Genomic DNA, 22932 nt, shown 5'->3' with positions numbered 1-22932 from the left:
AGGTACTTTCTCCAGTGTAAGAACAGAAAATGACAGGCAATCGTTAAATTTCTGTAGATTTTTATTCCAAGAGATTTAAATAATCCTTGTATGCTTCAAACTTTACTGCTAACATCAGCCCAAATTCTGGTCACCCACTCACAGCCATAAGAACAACACTCGTTTAAAACTTATTTCTACCTTCCCTCCAGACACAAGAGTGGGCTGTTATTTCACTTTTCTGTCGATTTACTATATTTCACTTAAGAAAAGAGGGCCTTTCGAGGAAGCCATAGAGCGGCTGACTGTCAAGCAGGACTCCTGGCTTCTGCTACTTTTGCTTTTTGACTTTTGGAAAGTCACTACTCCAGTTTGTGACTCACTTTGTCCCTCCAGATAATGGGAATAATACTACCCCTCCCCTCACAATAACGTTGGGAGGCTGTAGTCTGTGCAAGGTATTCGAGAGGTTTAGATCGGCAGTTGGGGAGGAAAGGACAAAGTGTTATTGAAAATCATTATCCTCCTCAGAAGAGCCATCATTAAACAGTAAGGAGGTTGGTTGTTTTAGGGCCATTAATGTCCCAGCGTTTTCGGTTCTCTGTAGCTATTATTGTCCTCCCTCTCTCCTTGCTGTGTCTCCATGGCAGGCTGTCTGTCTCTCTTTGCTCTGGCTGCTACCCCGCTGCCCACCAGTGGGAGGCGCTAGAGAGCAGCTCGCCTTGTTCCTCCCCAGACTTCCCCCCCTCCCCACACCAAGCTGACTGGGAGAGGATCGGGGTCCTACGCACGCACCAAGTAGAAGGAGCCGAGCGCTGTTTCCAAGCAATACAGCGAGCAACAGCGCCTTCTAGCGGGCGAGAACACAGGCACTCCTTTGGGAGTCCTCTCCTGTCTGCCCGTGAAGCCCAGCAATGGAGGGTGACCGCAGCGAAGGCGAGGATGGAGAGGGGACAGGGGATCTGAGAAAATGTCCGTTTTATGGCACCAAGGCGGCAGGGTTCAAGCTCTCCTCGTATGCAGTTTTTTCCCACACATTTTCTGGTCCCCCATGTCTCCCTGTGCCTGACTCTGCCTGTCTGTGCTCACCCTGCAGCTGCTGTTACAGATATAGTGTCACAGGGCAAGAGGGAGCTAGGAAACACCTGTTTCCAACATTGAAAAAGGTGGGGAGAAAGCCCACAACAGGCTTGGAAACTCCTTCCATATATTCTTCTCTCAAGTGGCTTGTAAAATCGAGTAATAAAATCTGCAGTATCATTTTTCAAAAAGATCTTTGAGTTTTTACATATTTAGCTGAAAAAAATGCTTCTAAAGTCTTCTTACATGTTATTCCTCTTCCCCCTCCCCCGCCTCCACTACCAACACAAGGTCTGTCGTGCAGGACAAAAACATTATAGAAGGGTCTAATGTTGCAAAAAAACGTGTCTGAAACGTATTCCCCCTTCCAAACCCCACCTCAGCTCCACAAAATAAAACCTTCGCCTACAATACAGATTTCTGAATAGGAACGGGTTTGTTGTGCGTTTAAGGCTGTTGTGAAAAAACAGGAGGATGGGGGGATGGGAAAGTTGGTTTTGTTTCTTTGTGAAAGTTGCATGCTTGGTCTAACTATACAGATTCCCTGAACTGAAGGAAGGGGACAGACAAACTGCTGCACACGCACAGAAGAGATTGGATCGCCAGGAGCAATGTGCAGTCTGTGTATCACTAGGTTTGCATACACAGGGCTCCATGATTTCATCAGCAGTTTTACAAGAACCTGCCAAAAGCTGTTATGCCTCAGTGCAATGTGTAGCCTTTTCCTGCCATTTTTTTCATAATAAAAGAGGGAGTGAAGCTTTTTTTCCCCCCTTCTCTCTCTCTTTAACAAAAAGCCAAATGGATCAGAGAAGAAGAAAAGAAAAAAAGCAATAGCCAAAGGGGATGCCAGTGAGGTGTGGCTTGCATTTAAATATCCAATATGTCAATGTAAGGGGAGTGTGTATGTATATAAAGTGCAGTTTGCATCTGATAGCTGGACATATCCAGCTATGAAAGGCAAGAGGAGATCAATGCAAAGGAAAAACAATACTTTTATTCAAAGCAAGGTCAGGCGTTCAAATCAGACACTGAGAGGGTAGAGAAGTTACTTGAAGGCAGCCAAGCTCACAGCTGATCATTTATATTTAATATCTATATACACACTTTTAAAAAGAGACCAGCAATTTTTTTGATTGTTTGCACGGGCATTCCCTATTCTCTCTCACACACACATACACACGCACAGCTATTGCGATGGCTGAGGTGGGGGGCTTTCTTGGATCCCTGGATTTGGATTTGCATGGATTTTCCTCCTCTCTTGGGAACGTGGCGTTAGCTGATTCTCCTGGTTTTTTGAATGAGAGATTGGGCCAGATCGAAGGAAGGCTCCAGAGGGGATCTCCCACTGACTTTGCCCACCTTAAAGGCATCCTCAGGCGGAGGCAGCTTTACTGCAGGACGGGCTTTCATCTGGAAATCTTCCCCAATGGCACGGTGCATGGCACCAGGCAAGATCACAGCAGATTCGGTAAGAAAGGGGCTTCTGTCCTTTATCACTGTTTTTCCCCTCTGCGTGTGGGAGCTGCAGAGCCCGCGGGGGCGGGTGTGGGTGCAAGGGCGGGGTGTTCCACTCTTACTCTTCCACCGATTGCTTCGGGTCTGGGCGAGTTTCCCCGCCGTCCCACACAAAGCACGTCGGGGAGCCTGACTGCGCCTCCCTTCGCCTCCACGGGCCAAGGCTGGCTCCGCGCACTTCTCCCCCCTGCGCTGGAGCACAAGGCGGGCGCCGCATTCTTCGCATTGCTCCGGGCGCATCGAGCCGCCTGCTGCGCCTGGCTGGCCCGCTTGAGGTTCGGACGGGGGAGCTCTGCCCCGCCTGGGCGCAGCCAGGGTTCCCGGGAGGGCGCAGACGCTTGGGGGGGTGGGGCGCTAGTCTCGGGCCTTGGCTGCCCGTCCTCGGGGGGGAGGGGACAGGCTCAGGGGCACCTTATCTGGATAAACTGGCGGGACTCCCGCAGGAGAGCAGAAAAGGACCCACGAGGCACCTTGCGAACACTGTTTACAGCCTGAAAAGCCTGAACTTGGTGAGCTTCCAAAGCACGTGCTTGCCTCGGCTTCGTCCTCTTTCTTTGCGACCTGTTTTTTTTTAATTCCTCATTGCACCCTCTGTAGCGCAGCCTTAGGATCAATTCCCCTCCCCCGCCCCGAAAGCGAGCGGCAAACTCCCCCTTTCTCCTCCCTTCCGAGAGGCAGGCTGGTCTACCCATCTTCCCCCGTCCAACAAACAGGTGTCTTCACTCTGCTGAGTACATGCGAGGGCTCCGGGGCTGCCTGGTTTCTTTATGGACTTGTTCAAAGAGCCCAGGCGCCTGTCTCACATACAAAACTAATTACACTATTAATATAAATCATCCCTGGAATGGGTATAATTAACATTCTAAACAAATGAGCTCACTCCCCAGATATTTGGGCATTTTTTATTTTCAATTTCCTATTCTTCCAGTGCTCAGTCCTCCTGCAGGTGCACAAAAACTTTTTTAAGCAACTCCCTAGCTACTTCAGCTCTGTTCCAATCTCTGAAGCTCACAGGAGCTAGAAAGGCAAAAGAAAGAAGAGCCAGAACAGTGGGAAAACAAATCTTTCCCTTTTTTGCCTTTGCATATTTTGTAGTCTCCAGTCCTTTCTTTGCCTTCTTGATTAGCCATGAAGAATATCCCCCAAGCAGAATCACATGAGCAGGATTTTTACTGTTGTTGAGAAATTAATTGGTGACCCTAACCTTCAGAAGAAGGAACAGAGGAAGGAGGGTAGCCAGAAGGTTGCTGGTTTACCTAGCATAGAGGGGAAAACTGGGAAAGACTTCAGAGTCTGTGTATCAGTGTCACAGAGACTCACAGATCTCTGAGACTTTATGTAATCTTTGAAAAATGCATTTCAAGCCACAAGCACATAAGTACAGTAAGTCTGAACAGATCTAAGAAAAACTCCTGCTACTTTGGCAAATAGTGCAGGTGTCTGTGTAAACTATCAACAAGTCCCCTGTTGGGGATATCAATTGCAGTCAACAGGTTGGAAGAAACATTTTGGTGACTTTTCGGGGCTTGCAGTAGTTTAACTCTTGACTGAAAGGATTTCTATTCTGTCTTCTACATTGTGTTATACAAAAATTTTATTTGAGAAATAATAGTTTATTAATATTTTCGTTTTTGTTTGAAAGCAAGGATTTCAAACCGATTGGAATAAAACAAAATACCCAACCCTTGACTATGTGGTATACCTTACATAAACACCAGGTGCAGGTAGCATGTCTTTGCCTAAATCAACAAAAATGTCATAACCCACAGGTCAGAGTAAGGTAGTAATAGGCTCATGGGGCAAGTGCTCTTTAATTACCTCTCGAAAGACACATATCTTTTCCCTTTCATCACACAACATGTGATGGGTTCCCATATTAAGGGGAGCTGAAAGAAAGCCCTTTGTATCTATTGTATATTTTTAGTTTAATCTTCTGCTGCTTTATTACTTCTTTTCTGCTCATTTTTTACATATCTTTAGGCAAACCGTCAGCATCTAATGACAGAACTTTACCCAGTTACACTTTTTAAAGTTTGAAATAAAATAAATTGGTCTCTAAACAAAGTTTGGAAACTGTACATATTAAAACAAGCAAATAGAATTCATTAGTTTTGCAAGGTTAAGATTAAGAGTTAATCATAGCGTGTGTTCAATAAATTGAAACGTTAGCATTCCATAAGTGTTTTAGCAGTTGGCATCCAGCTACGTAAACTAGACCAGACGTCAGATATAAAGTATTACAGATTTCTCCTTCGGGGTTTTCCCAAAGGCAGTGTAAAATAAATAGTTATTTGTTGTAATTGCAGGGCAAAACCCCAGAGGATTGCACTGGAATCCTCATGTTCAGATAAAGTTGGACTGAGTTTAGCTGTAACCAAGAAGCAAAGTAATAATGTATTGGCACACCATATTCACCATCTGCATTCAGTAGCCATGAATATTTAAATTCCAGTGTAACTGGTCTGGTTTGTATTAGAATTTCATGTACCAATGCATTCCTGAATTTTGCATGCACCAGTCAGAAGAGAATGAATTATTACCAGAAAGAGACAGACTGCACAATTCCTGAGAAGTGGGAAAGCATGGTGAAGGATTTAGACTACAGTAGAAGTTGATCAAGTTTACTTTAGGGTACTAAGTTTAAAGATGGCCAGATTTAGAAACTCCTGAGATTTGGGTGCTAGTGTGACAGGACCCATAGACTGGGAAGGTACACCTTGAGGTCCTAAGCAGATAATTAGATTCACTCCAAGGGTAGCACTAGGGAACACTACAGCAATGGCATCTAGCCATCTGCAGCTGGGAGAAAGGGTGGAACTGGACTTGTTATCTAGCTCATGATATTGGATAGGATTCAGGAAAAAGCATTCTGTGCCTGCACCGTCCTCTGCTGATGCATCCCCAAATACAGAGTCTAAACTTGTGCAAGACGTTTAAAGACAAAGAAGCAAAATGTCACAGAACTATGGTGAGGAGCTCCTAGCCTCTGGAGCCAAGAAAGGGAGTGCTACTGTGGGATTCAGCAGATAAGTTAAAAGAATAAAGACAATAATTGTATCTTCTTTATGAAGAATAGCATAGCCGGTAGGTTGAAGTAAACTTCTCTTGGAATGGGATTAGCTCAGAATCCTGGAGACTCTCTGGAATTTGTGGAGCAAAGCTTAGGTCTCATGTTGGAGAAGTTCCTGGATGTCAACACAGAACTAGTAGCTATACCTAACAAATCATAGATGAAACTGGAAGAATTTGAAACTGGATCTCAGTTATCTGCCAGGACCTTTTTCTATACCAAAGAAACCGATGATTTGCAGAAATCTGAAGGGATTTTGAATTAACTAGTTCCTCAGGGAGAAATGCTCACAGGGAAAACTCCTTGCAGCCATGGACCAATTCCCTTCTGCCTTATGTCAGTTTTATATCAGTAGTCCAGCAGCACTTTAAAGACTAACAGAATAATTTATTAGGTGATGAGCTTTCTTTAAAGTGCTACTGGACTGCTTTTTTGTTTTGATAGTATATAGAGTAGCACGGCATTCTCTCTGTTACTATTTTACATCAGTGTTACTCAATTTATATGTGTAACTGAGAAAAGACTCAAATTGTTGAAGTATAGACTAGAGAATAATAAGGACACTTAATAGAACTGCCCCCCACACAGATTTTTTAAAAGTCTTTATTGAAGTTTGGCATTTACTGGAGGGAGGGGTAAACTAGTGAAATCTATAGAGGAAGCTCCTCTGAAGACTTTGACATTCATACTTCAGTGCACCTGTTACCAAACAGTTGTTGAGGTTTCTAGCTGAAGCTTTAGGTTTGTAGAGATCAGTACAACATCTGATGCTTCTATACCCATGCACATGGATATAATTGTGCAAAAAGAGACAGGTGCAGCCAGCTGAACTGTTCCTTAAGATATTCATTTAGTAATGTAACAGAGTGGGATCTGGCCATTCCAAAAGGTGGCTAGAAAGTTATACAGCCCTTCAGTGTTTACTTCATCCAGCAAGACTTCTGTCAAATCTTTCAGAATATTATACAGAGGGACTCAAAGAGCAAGCAAAATGAATAAGCAAGTCACAATAGAAGAGGCAAGTGTTGAAAAGAAAATCATGTACTTTCATAAACACACCCCACTACAGTTAAAAAGTAAATTCTTGATCTAACCCCAGTGGCCACTCCCTGTGCTGGTGGAGATCAGAGGCATAAAGCTGCAATTTTGTCTAGCAATTGGAGTGAGTTAAGGACAAGATGGATGTCCGCCCACATTTTTTCAATCTTCACTCTCTCTCCTGACTTTGTGGGTTTAAGTTACGCTCTTAATGTTATTTCAACATAGTTGTCTTTGGTTCGCTTTTCTGAGTTCCTCTCAAAAGACTAGAAAAGAAGAATGTTACTAGTGACATTGTCAAAGAGATTGTCATGACTGTACTGGAAAAAAGATTAAGTACTTACAAAAACAGAGGAAGCTATCTACCCCAGAGTAAGATAAGAATTGGTTTATGCATCCATTTGGAAAGAAGGAGAGTTTAGTACTTAGTTTATTAGTCTAGAACTTGAAAAACTACAGTTCAACTTCTAGCGGTGACACAGGTTTCCTATTATACCTTGGACAAGTCACTCAGGCTTTTTCTGTGCTTCACTTGCCCATCTCTAAAATGGGGGTAAGTAGTACATCCCTCACAAGGGTGTTATGAGGCACCTACATGCTGTGGAAATAGAGGGTTGGTGGCATAATAGATTCACTGTTCTCACACTTTTTCAGGCATTGCTCACTCAGATAAAAAATAGTTAATCTTACCGGGTGACAAAAAGGGTACCAGTTTCTACAAATGTGCTATATTCCTGTTCCCTTCTGTGAGCCTCTCATTCAGACTTTTCCCACTCAGTCTAAAACTTTTTCCCCTCCCTTTTATTTATTAATGCTCTTGGCACATTGCCTCATGTCCCATCTCAAATATTGCTGATTGTGAAACTGCAAGAAGATAAATGTATTCACCACAGATGCAATAAAATTCCAAAGCACAATAAGTTGGTTAACTAAATATTCTACTTCAGCAACAAAAAAGAACAAATAAAAATAGTCTCACTCAGCAAGGTCTGTACCTCTGGGAAAGGAAATCTTATGGATTAAAAGTCAATGTCTATAATAAGGAAACAAAATGATATAGCATAACAGTTAACAATTATATAGCTCTTTAAATCTGGACATCGCAAAGCACTTTGCAAAAGAGCAGAGGTTAAGTAACTTACCCCATGTTACAGAATTAGTGAGGAGGAGACGAAATAGAAGCTAGGCCTCTTGACTCCCTCTGCACTGGACTGGGCTGCCTCCTAGATAACATGACAGTAGTGAGCAGAAAACCTCCCCAGTCTAGAGTATAAGCCAGTCCTGTGTTCACTGGGCCTTCTAAAAAGCCCCCTCTCCCTCCTTGCCAATATCAAAGACCTTTTCTTAAAGAGTCCCCAGTATTCCCCCAGACTGTCTGACTGGAATGTTTGTCTAAGGCTGGAGTGAACTCCCAGTTTGCTAGAAAACAAGTCATTGCTGGATCCTGCCACCCCTCTGTAGAAATCACAGAATGTAGGAAAACAATTTGTATTTTTCCATTTTTTACAGTCGAGTCACAATAAGGTGACTCACTTTATTGTTAGACATGAGTTTGGGTCACAGGAAGGATAAGTTTCCCTAAACTGAATATGGCTACAAATTTAACCCTCTAGAAAATGTGTGTGCCAATCCATTAAGAACATTTAGGCCAGAATTTTTAAAAAGTAGAAGTCTAAATTTTGGCTCTGATCCTGATATTTCAGTTCCCAAATAAGTGACCTAATTTTCAAAAGTGCTCAATTCCCAGCAGTTCCCATTGACCTTAGTGGAAATTTGATCGCACTCACAATATTAGTCAGTGGTGTGGACAGCTTAATCTGGGACTGCCTTCACAGCTGGCGCATGTAGAAAAAGAAGGGCACTAAGCTACCAGTATTTTAGCATCAGACAGGATAATTGGACCACCACACACGTTTCAAGACACCTACTGGGCAGTAAAACTAAAAACAGTTTACTGGGTGCAAAATTTAAAATAAACTAGGAAGAGACTCTCTCATTGCCATTGGATTAGCTGCCAGCACAACACAGTTGTGCAGCACAGCCAAATGACTAGGCTGACAGAGGGAGTGGAGGGAAGCTGAGGTGGTGGGCATGGGGAGTTAGCCACTGTCCTAGGTGTATTTGCGATACCCTTGACTTACTGGAAGGTACATTTCCAAAGGGGGTGCCCGTGGGAGGGGAGGTTTTCAAGCCACATGGATCCCAGGAGGCAGGTAGCTGCACTCCCCGCACGTGGTGCATTGAGAATTCTGGGGCATGCGCCTAAGAGGAGCTGCGTGAGGTAACACGAACAGGGTGGGGGAGGTGTGCTCACCCTGGGCGGAACATTCTAGGAGCTGTGGTAATAGACTCAGAGCCGTATTCAGGGTTCGAGGGAAGGAGATGGGTTTCCACTGCCCGACTCTCCCATCAGTTTGAACAGAAGCTGGGTCTGGGGAAGTGAACACACACTTCTCTTTCATGCCATAGCTCCCACTGAATTAGCTGAAATGTCTGCACTCGCAAACGGCACACATGCAGACACCAGTACATAACCTGGGAACAAAGAGGGAAATCATCCAAAGCTCTGCAGTACCATCACCACAAACCTCTGTAGAGCTGTCCAGTAAATTCCCACAGACTGTCCACAAATAGGTTGCATGGTGGGGGCCATCAACCCCTTCCTGTCAGGCGATGATAAACATTATCACTGCAGAGTCTTCCAGAATGTTCAGGAAAATTTACCAGCCCAGGCACAAAGTAGATTCACCTGACCTGTGGTGACTGATGAGGAAACTAATGATAAACTCTGCTATGCTTTCGTAATGCTTTACAAGTGAGGATTTCAGAGGCAAATCAAGGGGTTACATTTGTGTGAGCAAGAGGAAAGTCAGGGGCCATTGAACAACCTGTAAACAAAGGGCTCTTCAAAACACGCCAGGGAAGGCCAATTTATTTTTATTTTTACCTGGTGTCACTTCTGTTTTCTGAACTGTCTGTGTTTCTACTCTGTTTTAGGGATTTTGGAGTTCATTAGCCTGGCGGTGGGGCTGGTTAGTATCCGTGGGGTGGATTCAGGACTCTACCTCGGAATGAACGAGAGAGGCGAGCTGTATGGGTCGGTAAGTTTGAGGTTTTATAATCACTGCACTACAATAAAGCATACACAGTGCCTTCTGAGAGCTGGGCTCGCCTGCGTACTGCCCATATACTTCTGGCAGTCCAACAGACTCACCCCATATGCTGCCAGCCGTCCCTACTCACATGGTCATCTGCAAGCCTGCTACGACCAGTCGCATGATTCTGTGCTGCACCTATGGATGCCACATAGCTCCACCTATATCAGTTACTCCCCGTCGTCATATTAACAACCGAAGTTGAAAGATGTGAAGAAAGCAGAGAGAAACCAATCCTCAGGCTAACAAAACCTGACAAAATATGTGTGATAAAGACAACAAACAAGAATGTGTTCAATATAAAGCTTTTGTTATCAGCCTTTGGGAGCTCTGTGTAGCTAACTTGTGGTTCAGCCATTCAGGGGTATTGTGGTTAAACTAAAGGCAAGAATACAAATTATAGCACATCATCAGGGTGTGTGTATGAATTCTGTCATTGGAACAGCGTGTTGCTTTCCTTCTCTGAATGATATGGGTTCATGCTGGAATATATATATACACACATTGGGAGATGCATACATTTATATTATAGCTTTTCAATAATGAAAGCTGTATTTAAAGCTATGGTGGGACTTTCATTATAACTCCTGTGTTCTCATAACCTTCTAAAAATGCCCCCTTGGCAGTGAAGTTTTCCATTTTTGGTCTCATCCCATTGGAAAGACACTTCAGCCTGTTTTAAATTGATGAAGAAGAAAGACTTGTTTTGCTTACCAGCAACTCCAAAACAGCTGGAAAAGCCCTCCAGACAATGACTGTGGTAGATATTCTTGTGGAGGAATCAGGCTTTGGTAGTCCTGAAAGAACAGAAATTTCTGTGATTGAAAAAGTCTTTGGCACAGGTATCAGTTCAGATTTCTTATGAAAGTTAATAAAGTCCACCCCCTTTGTGACATCCCATTCATGCCTGATGAAATAGGCCCATGGGCTGCTACAGAATGGAGGCTGTAAATATCTTATGGAAATACACCCAACACAATCCATCAATATTAGACTTAGTCTACATGAGAAAACTACCAATTTTAACTCAAATCAGACTTTAAAATGATCAGTTAAATGGATGCAAACCTCTTTGTGGATGCTCTAGATGATAACCTATACCCAACTGAAGTCAAAGGCAAACTTTCCATTGACTGTAGTATGGTCAGGATTTCAGCTTTAATTTCAGTTCGAGTGTGTTCTTTCAGTTCAGAACTTGTTTAAGCTAATCAACTTAAAGAACAAAGAATCCCCTCCAGGCCATGTTTACACATACAAATTTGTACTAGTTTAGTTAAATCAATGCAAACCAATGTTGGACACACTTACTTTTGTCTAAAAGGAACTCATTTCAGTGTAGTTTAAAATCCATTCTTAGTCAATTCAACCCAAGTTGAAATAAAGCTGGGTCAAACTGAACAGGACAATTTTTTTTAAACACTGATTGAACCAAATCACGTTAAAAGTCACACTCAGTAGTAAACTGGTTTTCTCTGGATTGTATAAACCTTTACAAAAAGCCAGACAAACAAAAGCAGCAAAATTCTGAACACCCCTTCCCCCACATGCTACCACTTGAACAAACCCTGTTTCTCTTCATGATCTTCTTTATAGGCAATTTCTTGTTCACCCCCTCAGGCCCTTTAAAATACCCCTCCAAATAAAAAAAAATCCCAAAATTTAAATTCAGAGACCTACGTGTATGCAATGTTAAGGCTGCACATTTAAACAGAAAAAAGGCAATTGGGGTTCAGAGTAAATTAATTCAGCTATATTACATACATTTAACTGACTGATAAGACATGTCTAAATATATAGAGATTGTGCAACATAGTACAGAGTTTATGCATGGTGATGCTCAAACCTTAGCCTTGTTTCTGAAAAATCACAGCCTGCCACATGATCATTACTATTTTAAACTATTTATATCATCCTGATGATGAAAAATGTCCATTAGGCTTAGGGCCCATTTATCCTAGTCAGCATACGAACACACACTCTCTGCCCTAAAGATCTTATTATCTAATTTGAAATTATGTTGAACTGTCCTACAACCTACTCAACACAGATGGCTAATATTTGGTAAGCATCTTGGCAGAGAATTATATGTCAATGCACTTTGTGACATTATGCATGGATAGAATAGGGCAAAAAGGAGGGATCTTCGCTCAATTGATGTGCTATATGTTCACAGATTAGGATAAAAACAAAAAACAGTCAAGTAGCACTTTAAAGACTAGCAAAATAGTTTATTAGGTGAGCTTTCGTGGGACAGACCCACTTCTTCAGACCATAGGCAGACCAGAAAAGACTCAATATTTAAGGCACAGAGAACCAAAAACAGTAAGCAAGGAGGACAAATCAGAAAAAGATAATCAAGGTGAGCAAATCAGAGAGTGGAGGGGTGGCGGGGGAGGTCAAGAATTAGATTGAGCCAAGTATGCAGACGAGCCCCTATAGTGACTCAGAAAGTTCCCATCACGATTTAAACCATGTGTTCATGAGCCGAATTTGAATATGAAAGCCAGCTTGCCTGTTTCTCTTTCCAGAACGGTTCGATAATTCCTTTTCAGTAACACACATACCTTTAAGTCATTGACAGTATGCCCCATTCCATTAAAATGTTGACTGACTGGTTTGTGGATCTGGAGTGTTTTAATGTCTGTTTGTGCCCATTAACCCTTTGTCTAAGGGAGTTAGAAGTCTGTCCAATATACAAAGCATCTGGGCATTGTTGGCACATGATGGCATATAATGTTAGTAGAGGAGCATGAGAAAGTGCCCATGATTCTGTGAGTAACCTGGTTAGGTCCAGTGATGGTATTTCCAGAGAAGATATGTGGACAAAGATGGCAGCGGGCTTTGCTGCAAGGAAAGGTTCCAGGACTGGTATTCCCAGGGTATAGACTGTGGCTGTTAGTGAGGATCCTCATGAGGTTGGGAGGTTGTCTGTAGGAGAGAACAGGCATGTCACCCAGGGCCTTCTGGAGTGTGGCATCCTGATTAAGGATAGGTTGAGACAGTGTTAGTGCTATATTTGCAGAGATTGCTGTTGGATAGTCTAGTATTTTTGTAAGGGTTCAGTAAGGAAATCATTTTTCTCTCTGCCAATCTTACATTAATTTGTGTGTGTGAATTTAATAGCCCCCGAAGATCAAAGGCATCTGCTCTCTCAGTGCTTTTTTTCTGTTTAATAAATCTTTATATTGATAATGTAGAGGTTTAATTACAAATCTCTTCTGTGACAGAGCTAACCTGTCCTTTTGCAATTAGAAGCATACAACCTTCCATGCAAATGTGTCAGCTTGGTGCATGTCCCTTGGATGTTTAATGTCAAACACCAGCAGCCAAAAGTCCCAAGATGCAAGTTATGGCAGACAGGGATCAATGGGAGAGAGGAAGGCCCCAGATGTCTCCTATGTTCTAGTCACACCAGTGACTCTGTGTCAGCTGAGAATTTCCCTCGGCTGAGATGATCCTCTGATGGCTAATTACACTGGTTCCATGCCCAAACTAGAACAGACTCCCAAGAAGGGGTTGTGGGAAAAATGAGGGAAGTGGGCAGGAGGCAAACAACTTGAATAGTTTTGAGAGAGCTGTGCAATTTATGAGTGTGGTTGTATGATGGGGGTGCTTGTGATGCAGGGCAGGACAAGGCTTAGCTGTCCTAAGGCTCACTTCCAGTTTACCTGATATATTCCTAAAGCTCATGCTTCAGGGTTGTAGTGGACCACAGCAAGGGACAGGAAGGGATTCTTCCAATGTTTTCTGGGATTTTTTTTTAAACAAAAGATCTCCTTCCTCTGAACCATGAGGATGGCCACAGCTGCAGATGGGTCACTAGATGGAAGGACAAAGGCTTTGAGGTGACGTGAAGTATTCAAACTCTCAGATGCTTAGGTGGCTGTTTCTTGCTCACATGCTTAGTGTCTAACTCGGTTTGGCCACAAAGGCAGACAGTAAGCCAAATCTAGACTTCAGACCCCAAAATCTGTTTGTTTATACATTGAGCAAAAAATTGCTCCTTGTCAAAAATAATTGACTACCCCAAGTCTAATTGATCAGCATATGTATGGTTGGGAGAATTTTCCCCCAAGTCAGACTGGCTGTGAGCTTGGGGGTGGGGAGGAGGGGGTTGCTTTCTGCATTAGGTGGGTATGAACCACTCACCGGGATTATCTAGGTGTATCTCCCTCAGTTTCCCTGGCATCTCAATTTCTGTTATTCTCTGCCAGGGGAACATAACATTTTTGTTTTTTGTGGGCTGTACAATTCTTCAGTTGTTTTGGTTGTTTATGGCCTCAGACCACAGTGCTCTTGCTTTTTCCAGAGACTGTAGTCTGTGTAGCACTTGCCTTATTATATTTTATATTGTTGTGTGTGCTCTGACAGTTCAAAATGCATTTCAGGGTTATTTGAACTGTGGAAATGAAAACTTTCACTTCCAGTCACTAGTCAGCCCAAAGTACCTGTATGTTATGTATACATATAAATCTTGTGCTCTCAAGGTTCAGGGGTATTTGGACCTAGGCTGTTAGAATTTCAGACATCTCTAGAATTGATGAATGGGAAGGGAGGCATGTTGTAAGGGGGAACTTCACTGTCAGCGTTAGACATCCTCAGGGGAGCCAGAATGAGGAAGCCAAGAAAGTTCAGGAGATTGAGGTGCAAGATGAGGGAGAAATGGAGTCTATAAAGAAATACAATTATAAATCATATGCATGTCTTTTCTCTTCATCATCCACCAACACAGAAGAAACTTACAAGAGAGTGCGTTTTCCGAGAGCAGTTTGAAGAAAACTGGTACAACACGTATGCCTCGACCCTCTACAAACACACCGACTCTGAGAGACAGTACTATGTGGCTTTGAACAAGGATGGCTCACCTCGTGAAGGATACAGGACTAAGAGACACCAGAAGTTCACTCATTTTTTACCCAGACCTGTGGACCCTGCTAAAATACCAGCAATATACAGAGATCTTTTCCACTATAGGTGATGTTTCCTGCAGCTGTCCAATCAATGTACATACTTGGATTCTCAAGCTTCTCCCTGGAGCACTATGTTAAATCATTCCATCATTCCTATAAATTTAGATAACATAGAAAAGCACTTACATTGAATTCAACACTGCCATTCTCCTCATTGTTAAAAGTGTATATTGAAGCTGGGCTGTTTGTTGGGGGTGGGGTCTGGGGAGGGAGCCCTCCATATAATCTTTCATTTTCATTCACTTGCTTTACCTGGTGGTTATGAGAGAGGTGGAATATTAACATGCAATGATGTTTCAAAACAAAACCAACCAACCAACCAACTTAAAGAATAAGACCACAGAACTGATACAGATGCTGCTGGTAAGCTTGGAATAGTTATGTTTTAAGAATATGCCCTTCAAATGGTACCCTGCTGAAGTGGCCCTGGAATTTGTGCTATGGATTATAATGGACTAGTCCTGATGGGGTGTGTTTTTTTTCCTGCTGTTGAGGGTGGGAGTGAGGGTGGGAAACATTATTAAGATGTAAGCAAGGATACTGTGCATAAGGACAAAACTATTTATAAAATGTATATGATATTTATTTTATATATTTATTTATTTCAAAATAACTTTATTTTTAATGAGAGATGTTATGACCGGATTTTCATCAGGAAGAATAAGGTCCTACTGAAACAGGAGAAAAAACAAAAAGATTTAAAAGCATACTGGCAATAAAATTGTCTTTATATTGTGAATTTCTCACTAACCTTTTGTTCTGTTCACTCACCATGAGAACAAATAGTACAGCATTTTGGGTTGAGGTGGAGGTAAACAAATTTTGTGCCGGGCAGCACAAATCTGTGAAGGAATGCACTTGCTAATGTGTGATAACACTGACAGGCAGCAGCCAATCAAGTCAAGATAACATTTTATTGGGGCAAGACTCCCAATGACTTCCATGAAAGCAGGATTTCACTCAGACTTTTCTCAGCTACAGTAATACAGGTAAACTAAAACAATATGCCAGGCAAGATTTAACTCCAGAAGACATCTTGCAATGACACAAAGATGCAGATCACTCATACACAACTGATGTTAAAGTGATGTGCATAATATTCAACATCTTCAGCACTTTCAGTTTGTCTACACTCAGTGCCTTGCATCTTCTGAGCACTTCACAAATATTAATTAGCCAATGATGCATACTAAAAAAGACCTTTAAGGAATTCCAAGTAGTTCTGAACAAATATGCAATATTTACTTATGTACTAGTGGGATTCTGGTAAATGTGACAGATTTAATGACTGATTAAAGGTCCATTCTAAAAAGTAAAGAGAACATCAAGCAACAATCCTGCTAACCAATGAATCCGGAATTAATGCTGTAAATAAATAGTCAATGGACGTAGGCAGAGGCCTTGCAGAAAGAAAAAACATAGCAAAAATTAAACCACTAAGAGAGTTTGAAAATATTTACTTTATCATAGTGATGACAATCTCAGCCACGAGTATTGCCTGAAGAATAACCAGTGTCTGGCATTAATGACTCAAGAAAAGGGCAGCTTATGGGCTTCCCAGTCAACGTTCCTTACTGCCACTAAAATGGCCTAGTTCAAACAACCACTAGAGCACATGCTGTTCTGTCTTCATTTCCTCAATCAGCCATCTCTGAAGGGAACCCTCTGTGCAAATCACCTAATGCAATGTTCAGATAATTTTTTTCCAACTGATTGCAGGTCAAATGTGCTCAGTCATCAAGTTAAGACCCTGATTCAGCACATTACTGCTGCACTGAATAGAGCAGTGGTTCCCAACCTCTTCACTAGAGCGGACTACCAATTCCCGCAACCTCCCCCGACAAACCATTCATGGACCCAGAAACCACAAAATAGATTTTTTTGGTCAGCAATAAAGAACATTATTGGAAGATATTTAATTTAAAAATAATTAATTTTAACTTTGAAATTTATTTAAAACTTATTTTCTATGATCATTTTTTATCTTATTTTTTTCATGGACTTTCTGCATTACCCTCACAGACCCCAGGTTGGAAATCACTGGAGTAAATTAGCTAAAAGGTGGTTTTTCTACCTGTTAGATCTGCAAACTCAGCTTGAGCTCTAGAAAATTAAGTTGGTTTCTCTCTTGTTCTAGCTCTTGCTGCCTACCCCCACTATTACTGATAAGAGGTTTTACAGTACAAATTATCCTTGTGTCTCCAAAGTGGGCCCTTGGTAATACTTGTGCTGTGCAGTAGTATTGCCCTCAATTGACAAGTGTAACAAAACCAATTCTGCTGATGAAGCTCAAGATTCCAGCTCCCTTTCTCTTCAGTTGTATGGCCTGTACAAAGTTAAGAGTGCAGTTGATATTCTGGTACTGACATCAGCAAGATTCCCTCTCTGAATACACTTAGGGTGCGTCTACACTAGGATCCTACTTCAAAGTTAACTTAGAAGTTAGACACTACTTCAAAGTAGCTTGCAGAGCATCTACGCAGGCTTTCCCTTACTTTGAAGTTTTTTTGTAGTGTAGACACAGCCATAGGGATCAGGTCTGTTGAATCAAAACGTGCCATTTTTACATGGTCACTCTGTAGAGTACACCTGCACTTTAAATACAAATAGGTAATAATGGCTGAGGTATTGAGCCACTTACATCTCATATGTAAAAGAAACTCAAGATCTCTAGCTTTAAAAATGTTTTGCTTGTCTCATGTTTCAGCTTTGCCTTTAAGTTGCTGTATGAATAGCTGTAGGAATCAAACTACTGTAGGCCTTAGCCTGCTCCCACCTCCTTACTCGAATCCCATGGTAGTTTTATCAAACTGAGGCTGGTCAGATCAGTTTTTTGTGTGTACTTATTGTTAATACAGCTGTTTGACGCACACAGGATTTTACCACCATTACTTCCCCTTCTTGACAATCTCGCCAGTTTCTCATTCCTCCAAATGGTTCTGAAATTGCAGCTCAGGGCATGCTCTTGTGTAGATACAGCCTAAATGTATAGGAAATATTAGTATTTTACAGTCTATCCATATTTCCTTTAGTTTGTAGTCTTTTTGACAAGAATTGCATGGATTCTGAAATCCCATTCCATAGGAAAACATGTTTTCAATGCTTCAATTTGAAATTTGTTTTTAATTAGTGAAAAAAGGCTGAATGTGTATTTTGTTTGTGTATATTGTATATATTGTTTCCTGAAGTTGACAGTTTACGTTCCTCATTGTTTATTTAAGCAAAGTCCTGAAGAAACTCACCTGGACAGGTGCAAGTGCTACAAATAAACCTTAAGACTATGTCCACACTGACAGGGAAATCTCAACAGAACCTCTGTCAACAAATAGCTGCCGCACACAACTTGCTCTGTCAAGAGAGACCCGCCGGACTTCAACTGCCCTCTGGTGCCAGAAGACAGAATGGCAGCTCTGCAAAGGGCTGCCTGGCAACCAAAAGTCCTCTCTGTCAACAGAAGTGGCTGCACTGCACTTCTGTCATGTGATGCCTCAAATATTTGAGGGATAACACTATCGATACAAATGCAGAGTTCTGTCAAGAGACTGTCAACAGAGCACTTTAAGTGTGTGGATGCTCCTCGAGTTATGTTGACAAAGGCCCCTTCTGTTGACAAAACTCTCCAGTGTAGACCAAGACTAAAGGTTATATTACTGCTGAAGACAGCTTCAGTCTCAAATGCCTCCTCAAACTAATACTATTTTGCATGTAGAACACAGATTTGAAACTATTATAGTATATCATAAGGAAAATATAGCATTTTACATTTATAGAAAAAAAGGAAGGCACAGAGTTAAAGTATGTGTTCCTTCACCCACGAAATAATGGCAGAATTGGGGCCACCACCTAGACCTAACAATTCATAGTTCAGTTCCCTAATGACAAGACAACCCTCCTCATCTGCACCAACATTAGCCTTACATAGTTCAGAGGAAAGCGCATTTTAGAGGATAGGGTTCATCCCTGCAAGTTGTGAAGCAATGGAAGAGGCAATATTGCAGTCACAGTAGCCTCTGTTGTACCTTTCCTTCTGCTTCACTGGGAACATCAGCCAATAAATTCGTATGACTAAGATCCATAGAACCCAGGGAGTGTAGATCCCCTGCCTAGGCTCCAGGAAAATCTGCCTTCTAACCCTAACCTGTGCAGTAGAAAGATACCAATTCCACTGCATATTGCCCTCAGATTTCTAATTTCTCTAGAATCCTTAACTCTATTTTTGTCTCACATGCATTTTAGTAATATTCTGAAAAAACTCCTCTACTACTCACTGAAAGGCTGGAATCTTCACTGTGTAGCTGTCCAGAGGCTTTAAACTCATCAGATCAGTGATTTGTTCTAACTGCAGACAGACTTCAGCAGGCACAACTAAATGGCTGAGATGGTCTTGGGTAGGAGAAAAAGAAAAGGAGTGAAGGAACAAAAAATCTGTGCATGGTATTGTGGTTATGTCATTACAGTCTGATCTTCCTCAGCACGGTTTAGGAATAAATCAATCCTGATGTCAAGCAAAGTCAACTCCAAGGAGAGTGCAACTAGTGAGGTCACAAAGCAAATCATGAGAGGAGAATGGAGATGTGGACCATATAAATACTTGTATGCAGTGTAGTTATGTCAGTTCCAGAATATTAGGAGGCAATGCCTTTTATTGGACCAACTACTGTGCTAACTACTTAAGATATATACTTCTACCTTGCATTTTTCTGTGAGTTCCTTTCCCACACCTGAAGAACTCTGTGTGGCTCAAAATTTCCTCTTCCTCACCAACAGAAGTTGGTTCAATAAAAGGTAATACCCCATCTCTCTGCTCTCTCACATAACTACTTATTACCACAGCACATAGCAGTTTCAATTATGGTCCGCGACACTATTGTGCTAGGCACTGAACAAAACACAGAACAAAATGACTTACAATCTAAATATAACACAAGAGACAACCATGGATACATACAGATGGAGTACAAGGAAACAATAAGACAATATTGATTTGCATGATGGCCAAGCGATCTCAGCACATGAACAGTTTTTTTTTGTAGTTCTGATAGCAAGTAATTAAGTCATTGTTACAATATGCATAGCTCAGCCTTCCACAATTTTACTCTCTTATGGCAAGTAAGATAAACTTTTATTTCCCCACTGAGAAGGGTGAAAAGGTGAGCGAAGATTTTGTGCCTGTGTTAAGTTTTCATAAAAGGATTTGCAAGGTTGGCTTAATGTAAGACTTAAAATTATATTGTTTCTTAACTGCACACCTCATATCTACCAGAATGCGCACAAGCAGCATCAGCAGATCACAGAAGATGCATGCTTCTATCTGCTGTGGTGTTAACATGTATCAACAAGAGTCATAATTATGATACACATGGTATGATTCTTTGTTGTAATAGGTGGCAATTACTGGATTTGGTTTTGACTGAAGTTGCATGTATCACTTAATATTTAATAGTTGGCGTATAATAAATAACGATTATTTTTAGTCATCAAAACAAACATTAACAAATACAACTTAGATTAAATTGCACTATAAAAAAGCATTATTCAAACTGAGTTTGTGAGAAGATTAGCAGATGAAATACTTAATGCTAAAAGGTGCTGAGCACTTGAAAGTCACATGAGAGCTACAGGCTCCTACACCTTTTTATGTATGCCGCTAAATGTAGTATTCTGATTACTTTGGTCAAAATCCCAGGAAGCTGTGATAGATCCATTTGTAGATTCTTTCAGATGATGCACCATGAAAAGAGGATGCAGTATTTTTCTCTAACATCTATGGGTCAGTGGTAATCCTGAGTACCACATTAATCTCTAGGAAATCTCCAAAGAAGGGTGCTATTTATGTAGACATTAATGCTTCTGGAACTATCATTCTTCCTGAATCCTCCTGTTCCTGAATGCTCCACTAAGAATCATGAATTTCCTATTTCTCAAATGACAAATTCCTCAATCGTAAACTCGATGGATTTAATGGCAAGTTAAAAAGGCAGCATTACACACATTTATGTATTTTGGTCACTTTATTAAATGAGATATTAAATAGTTTAAGTTTCAACTACTAAACAGCACTTTGAATGGTGAAAACACAGATAGTATATTGTCGTACTTGAATGCTGCTTCTCTTTAAAAACACATTTCCAGTCCTTATATATATATTACAAAAACAGCCTTATAGGAAGAGGTGACATCTTTTCTACAGTACTTAAGATACAGAACTGAAAAGCCGTCTAACAGAAACAAAGGCAAGTCTTCACAGCTGTATGATTTCAGCAGCCAAAGCTGTTTGATGGACTGAAACAGTACTATACAACTGGGACAAAACATATACAATATCACAATACTAAGCAAAAACGCTTTACATCCAAAGGAATAAACAGTTTACAAAATGTGGAGAATTTAGCAGGCAAAACTGTATTACAAGCAACATTTTATTCATCATCGTAAGCCATTTCAACTAGTTAAAACATCTAAAACAAATATAAAAATGAGCCTTTTATTACCTTATTGATGTAATGTTCGGTCTTTAAATATTTGTTAAAGCTTCATGTTATACACACATTATGCAGCTAAAATGTCAAGTGAGGAACATGTATACAAAGTGGTCCAACTTTTATTTCAATGCTTCTTATCTCTGATTAATCTTCTTATGCATTAGTCTTCTATTATCCATAGTTTTGTCCATGGTGGAAAATGTGCCTTTAAATGTTGCCTAAAACTTCCACATTTAAGTCTCTGAGTAAGTTATTGTAGAACTCCATTGAAAATTCCAAGATCTGGTAGAACATATTTGTCTTATTCGTGACACGCAGGAATAGCAGTGACGGTTGCCTGGAATACTTTTGCATTCAAATACTTGTCTCACAAAGTCTAGTTTTTAAACCTCTTCTAAACTGAATACATCTTTTTTGGCTCCTCTCTCTCCAAATTAAATAAATCTGATTATGACACTGACAAAGGATTAGAACAGAGGGTTTCCTGTAGTGTACCACCAAACAAAAACAAAAACAAAAACAAAAAAAAAAAAAACAATTTTGTTAGCTGGTTTTGATGATAAGAAATTCTAAACATATCACAAAGCAAAATCCAATCCCCAGATGAAGGATCTCACTAGATTTGTGTATTTTAGATGCTGCAACACTTGTCCTTTGAGGACATAAGAAGTCCTTTAAGCATGATAGTTGATATCAGCAACTCATGTGAGTACTGCAATATTTTCAGCAAATCTTTCCATCCAGCTTTTGTTTCTCAAAAATTCGGTAGCCATTTTCAATACCTCAAAGTATCACCGAAATATTACTGTCATTAAAGTTGTCTCGCACATTCTAAAAAAGTTTTTCTTTCCTTATGAACAGTATTAGCCAAACTATATCCAAAAAAGCTCTGTGTGTGTGTGTAACAGGATCATCACAAGCACAGAAAATGTGCTCTAATCCTATTAAAATGCTGGGAACAGAGGTGTTAATGACACAATCAGAAATTTATTTTGATCTAGATTAAAAAAAACAAGGTGTTTTTGTATTAATTCATATTCTTACAAAAATGAAAAAAGGAGAAGACAGAAGAGCATTGTAGGAAGAGATCCTTATCTATACAAGGAGAATTATTTCACAATTCTGGCAGCACTGGAAATTGCTAAAGCACATTCACTGTATGAATTTAAAGTCAGCAATGGTTCTGCCAGTTTGATGTTGTTTATAAAACAGAGTGACCCTAACAACCACCACTATCTTAATCTCCAAAATACCAGTAGTTTGATTTTCTTGGCCCATGGCCCATTGCCAGCAATGGGAAGAGACACTAGCACCAGCATCAAGGAGTTAACAGAAATGTGCTTTGTATCAGAGTCAGCAAAGTGTGATATAATGTGTGAAGAATAAAAACCTGTAAATTTAAGTGTACCAGTTATTCCACCACATAAAACTGAAAATAAAAAGTGGCAGAAATCTGGAGAAGAAAAAATTCTCTTCTCAAGACATGGTTTAAGGCTGTATACACAGTTTCTAAATAACTGCATGACAAAGTTTCAGAGCTGTAGTATTTTAAGAATATTGCACTCAATTTTGTCTCAAGAGAATTTTCAATTCCTGTGTTTTATTTAGCACAGAGGATATAACATGAGTCCAGACGTCCG

General features: G+C 40.8%; 1 protein-coding gene across 1 annotated transcript; it reads left to right on the top strand.

Moving 5' to 3' along the window:
• The first annotated feature begins 2256 nt into the window (after positions 1–2256).
• Positions 2257–14980, top strand: FGF16 (fibroblast growth factor 16). The gene is made up of 3 exons (XM_075007871.1): positions 2257–2530; positions 9683–9786; positions 14573–14980. Exons 1-3 carry the CDS (start codon positions 2257–2259, stop codon positions 14816–14818), a joined length of 624 nt encoding a protein of 207 aa, XP_074863972.1. The 3' UTR covers positions 14819–14980.
• The last annotated feature ends 7952 nt before the right edge of the window (positions 14981–22932 follow it).

Source organism: Carettochelys insculpta, chromosome 13 (assembly GCF_033958435.1).
Source record: "Carettochelys insculpta isolate YL-2023 chromosome 13, ASM3395843v1, whole genome shotgun sequence".
In the NCBI taxonomy this organism is placed as follows: domain Eukaryota; kingdom Metazoa; phylum Chordata; order Testudines; family Carettochelyidae; genus Carettochelys; species Carettochelys insculpta.
The sequence above is the reverse complement of the archived record's forward strand: the minus strand, read 5'-3'. Positions and strand labels throughout refer to the sequence as shown.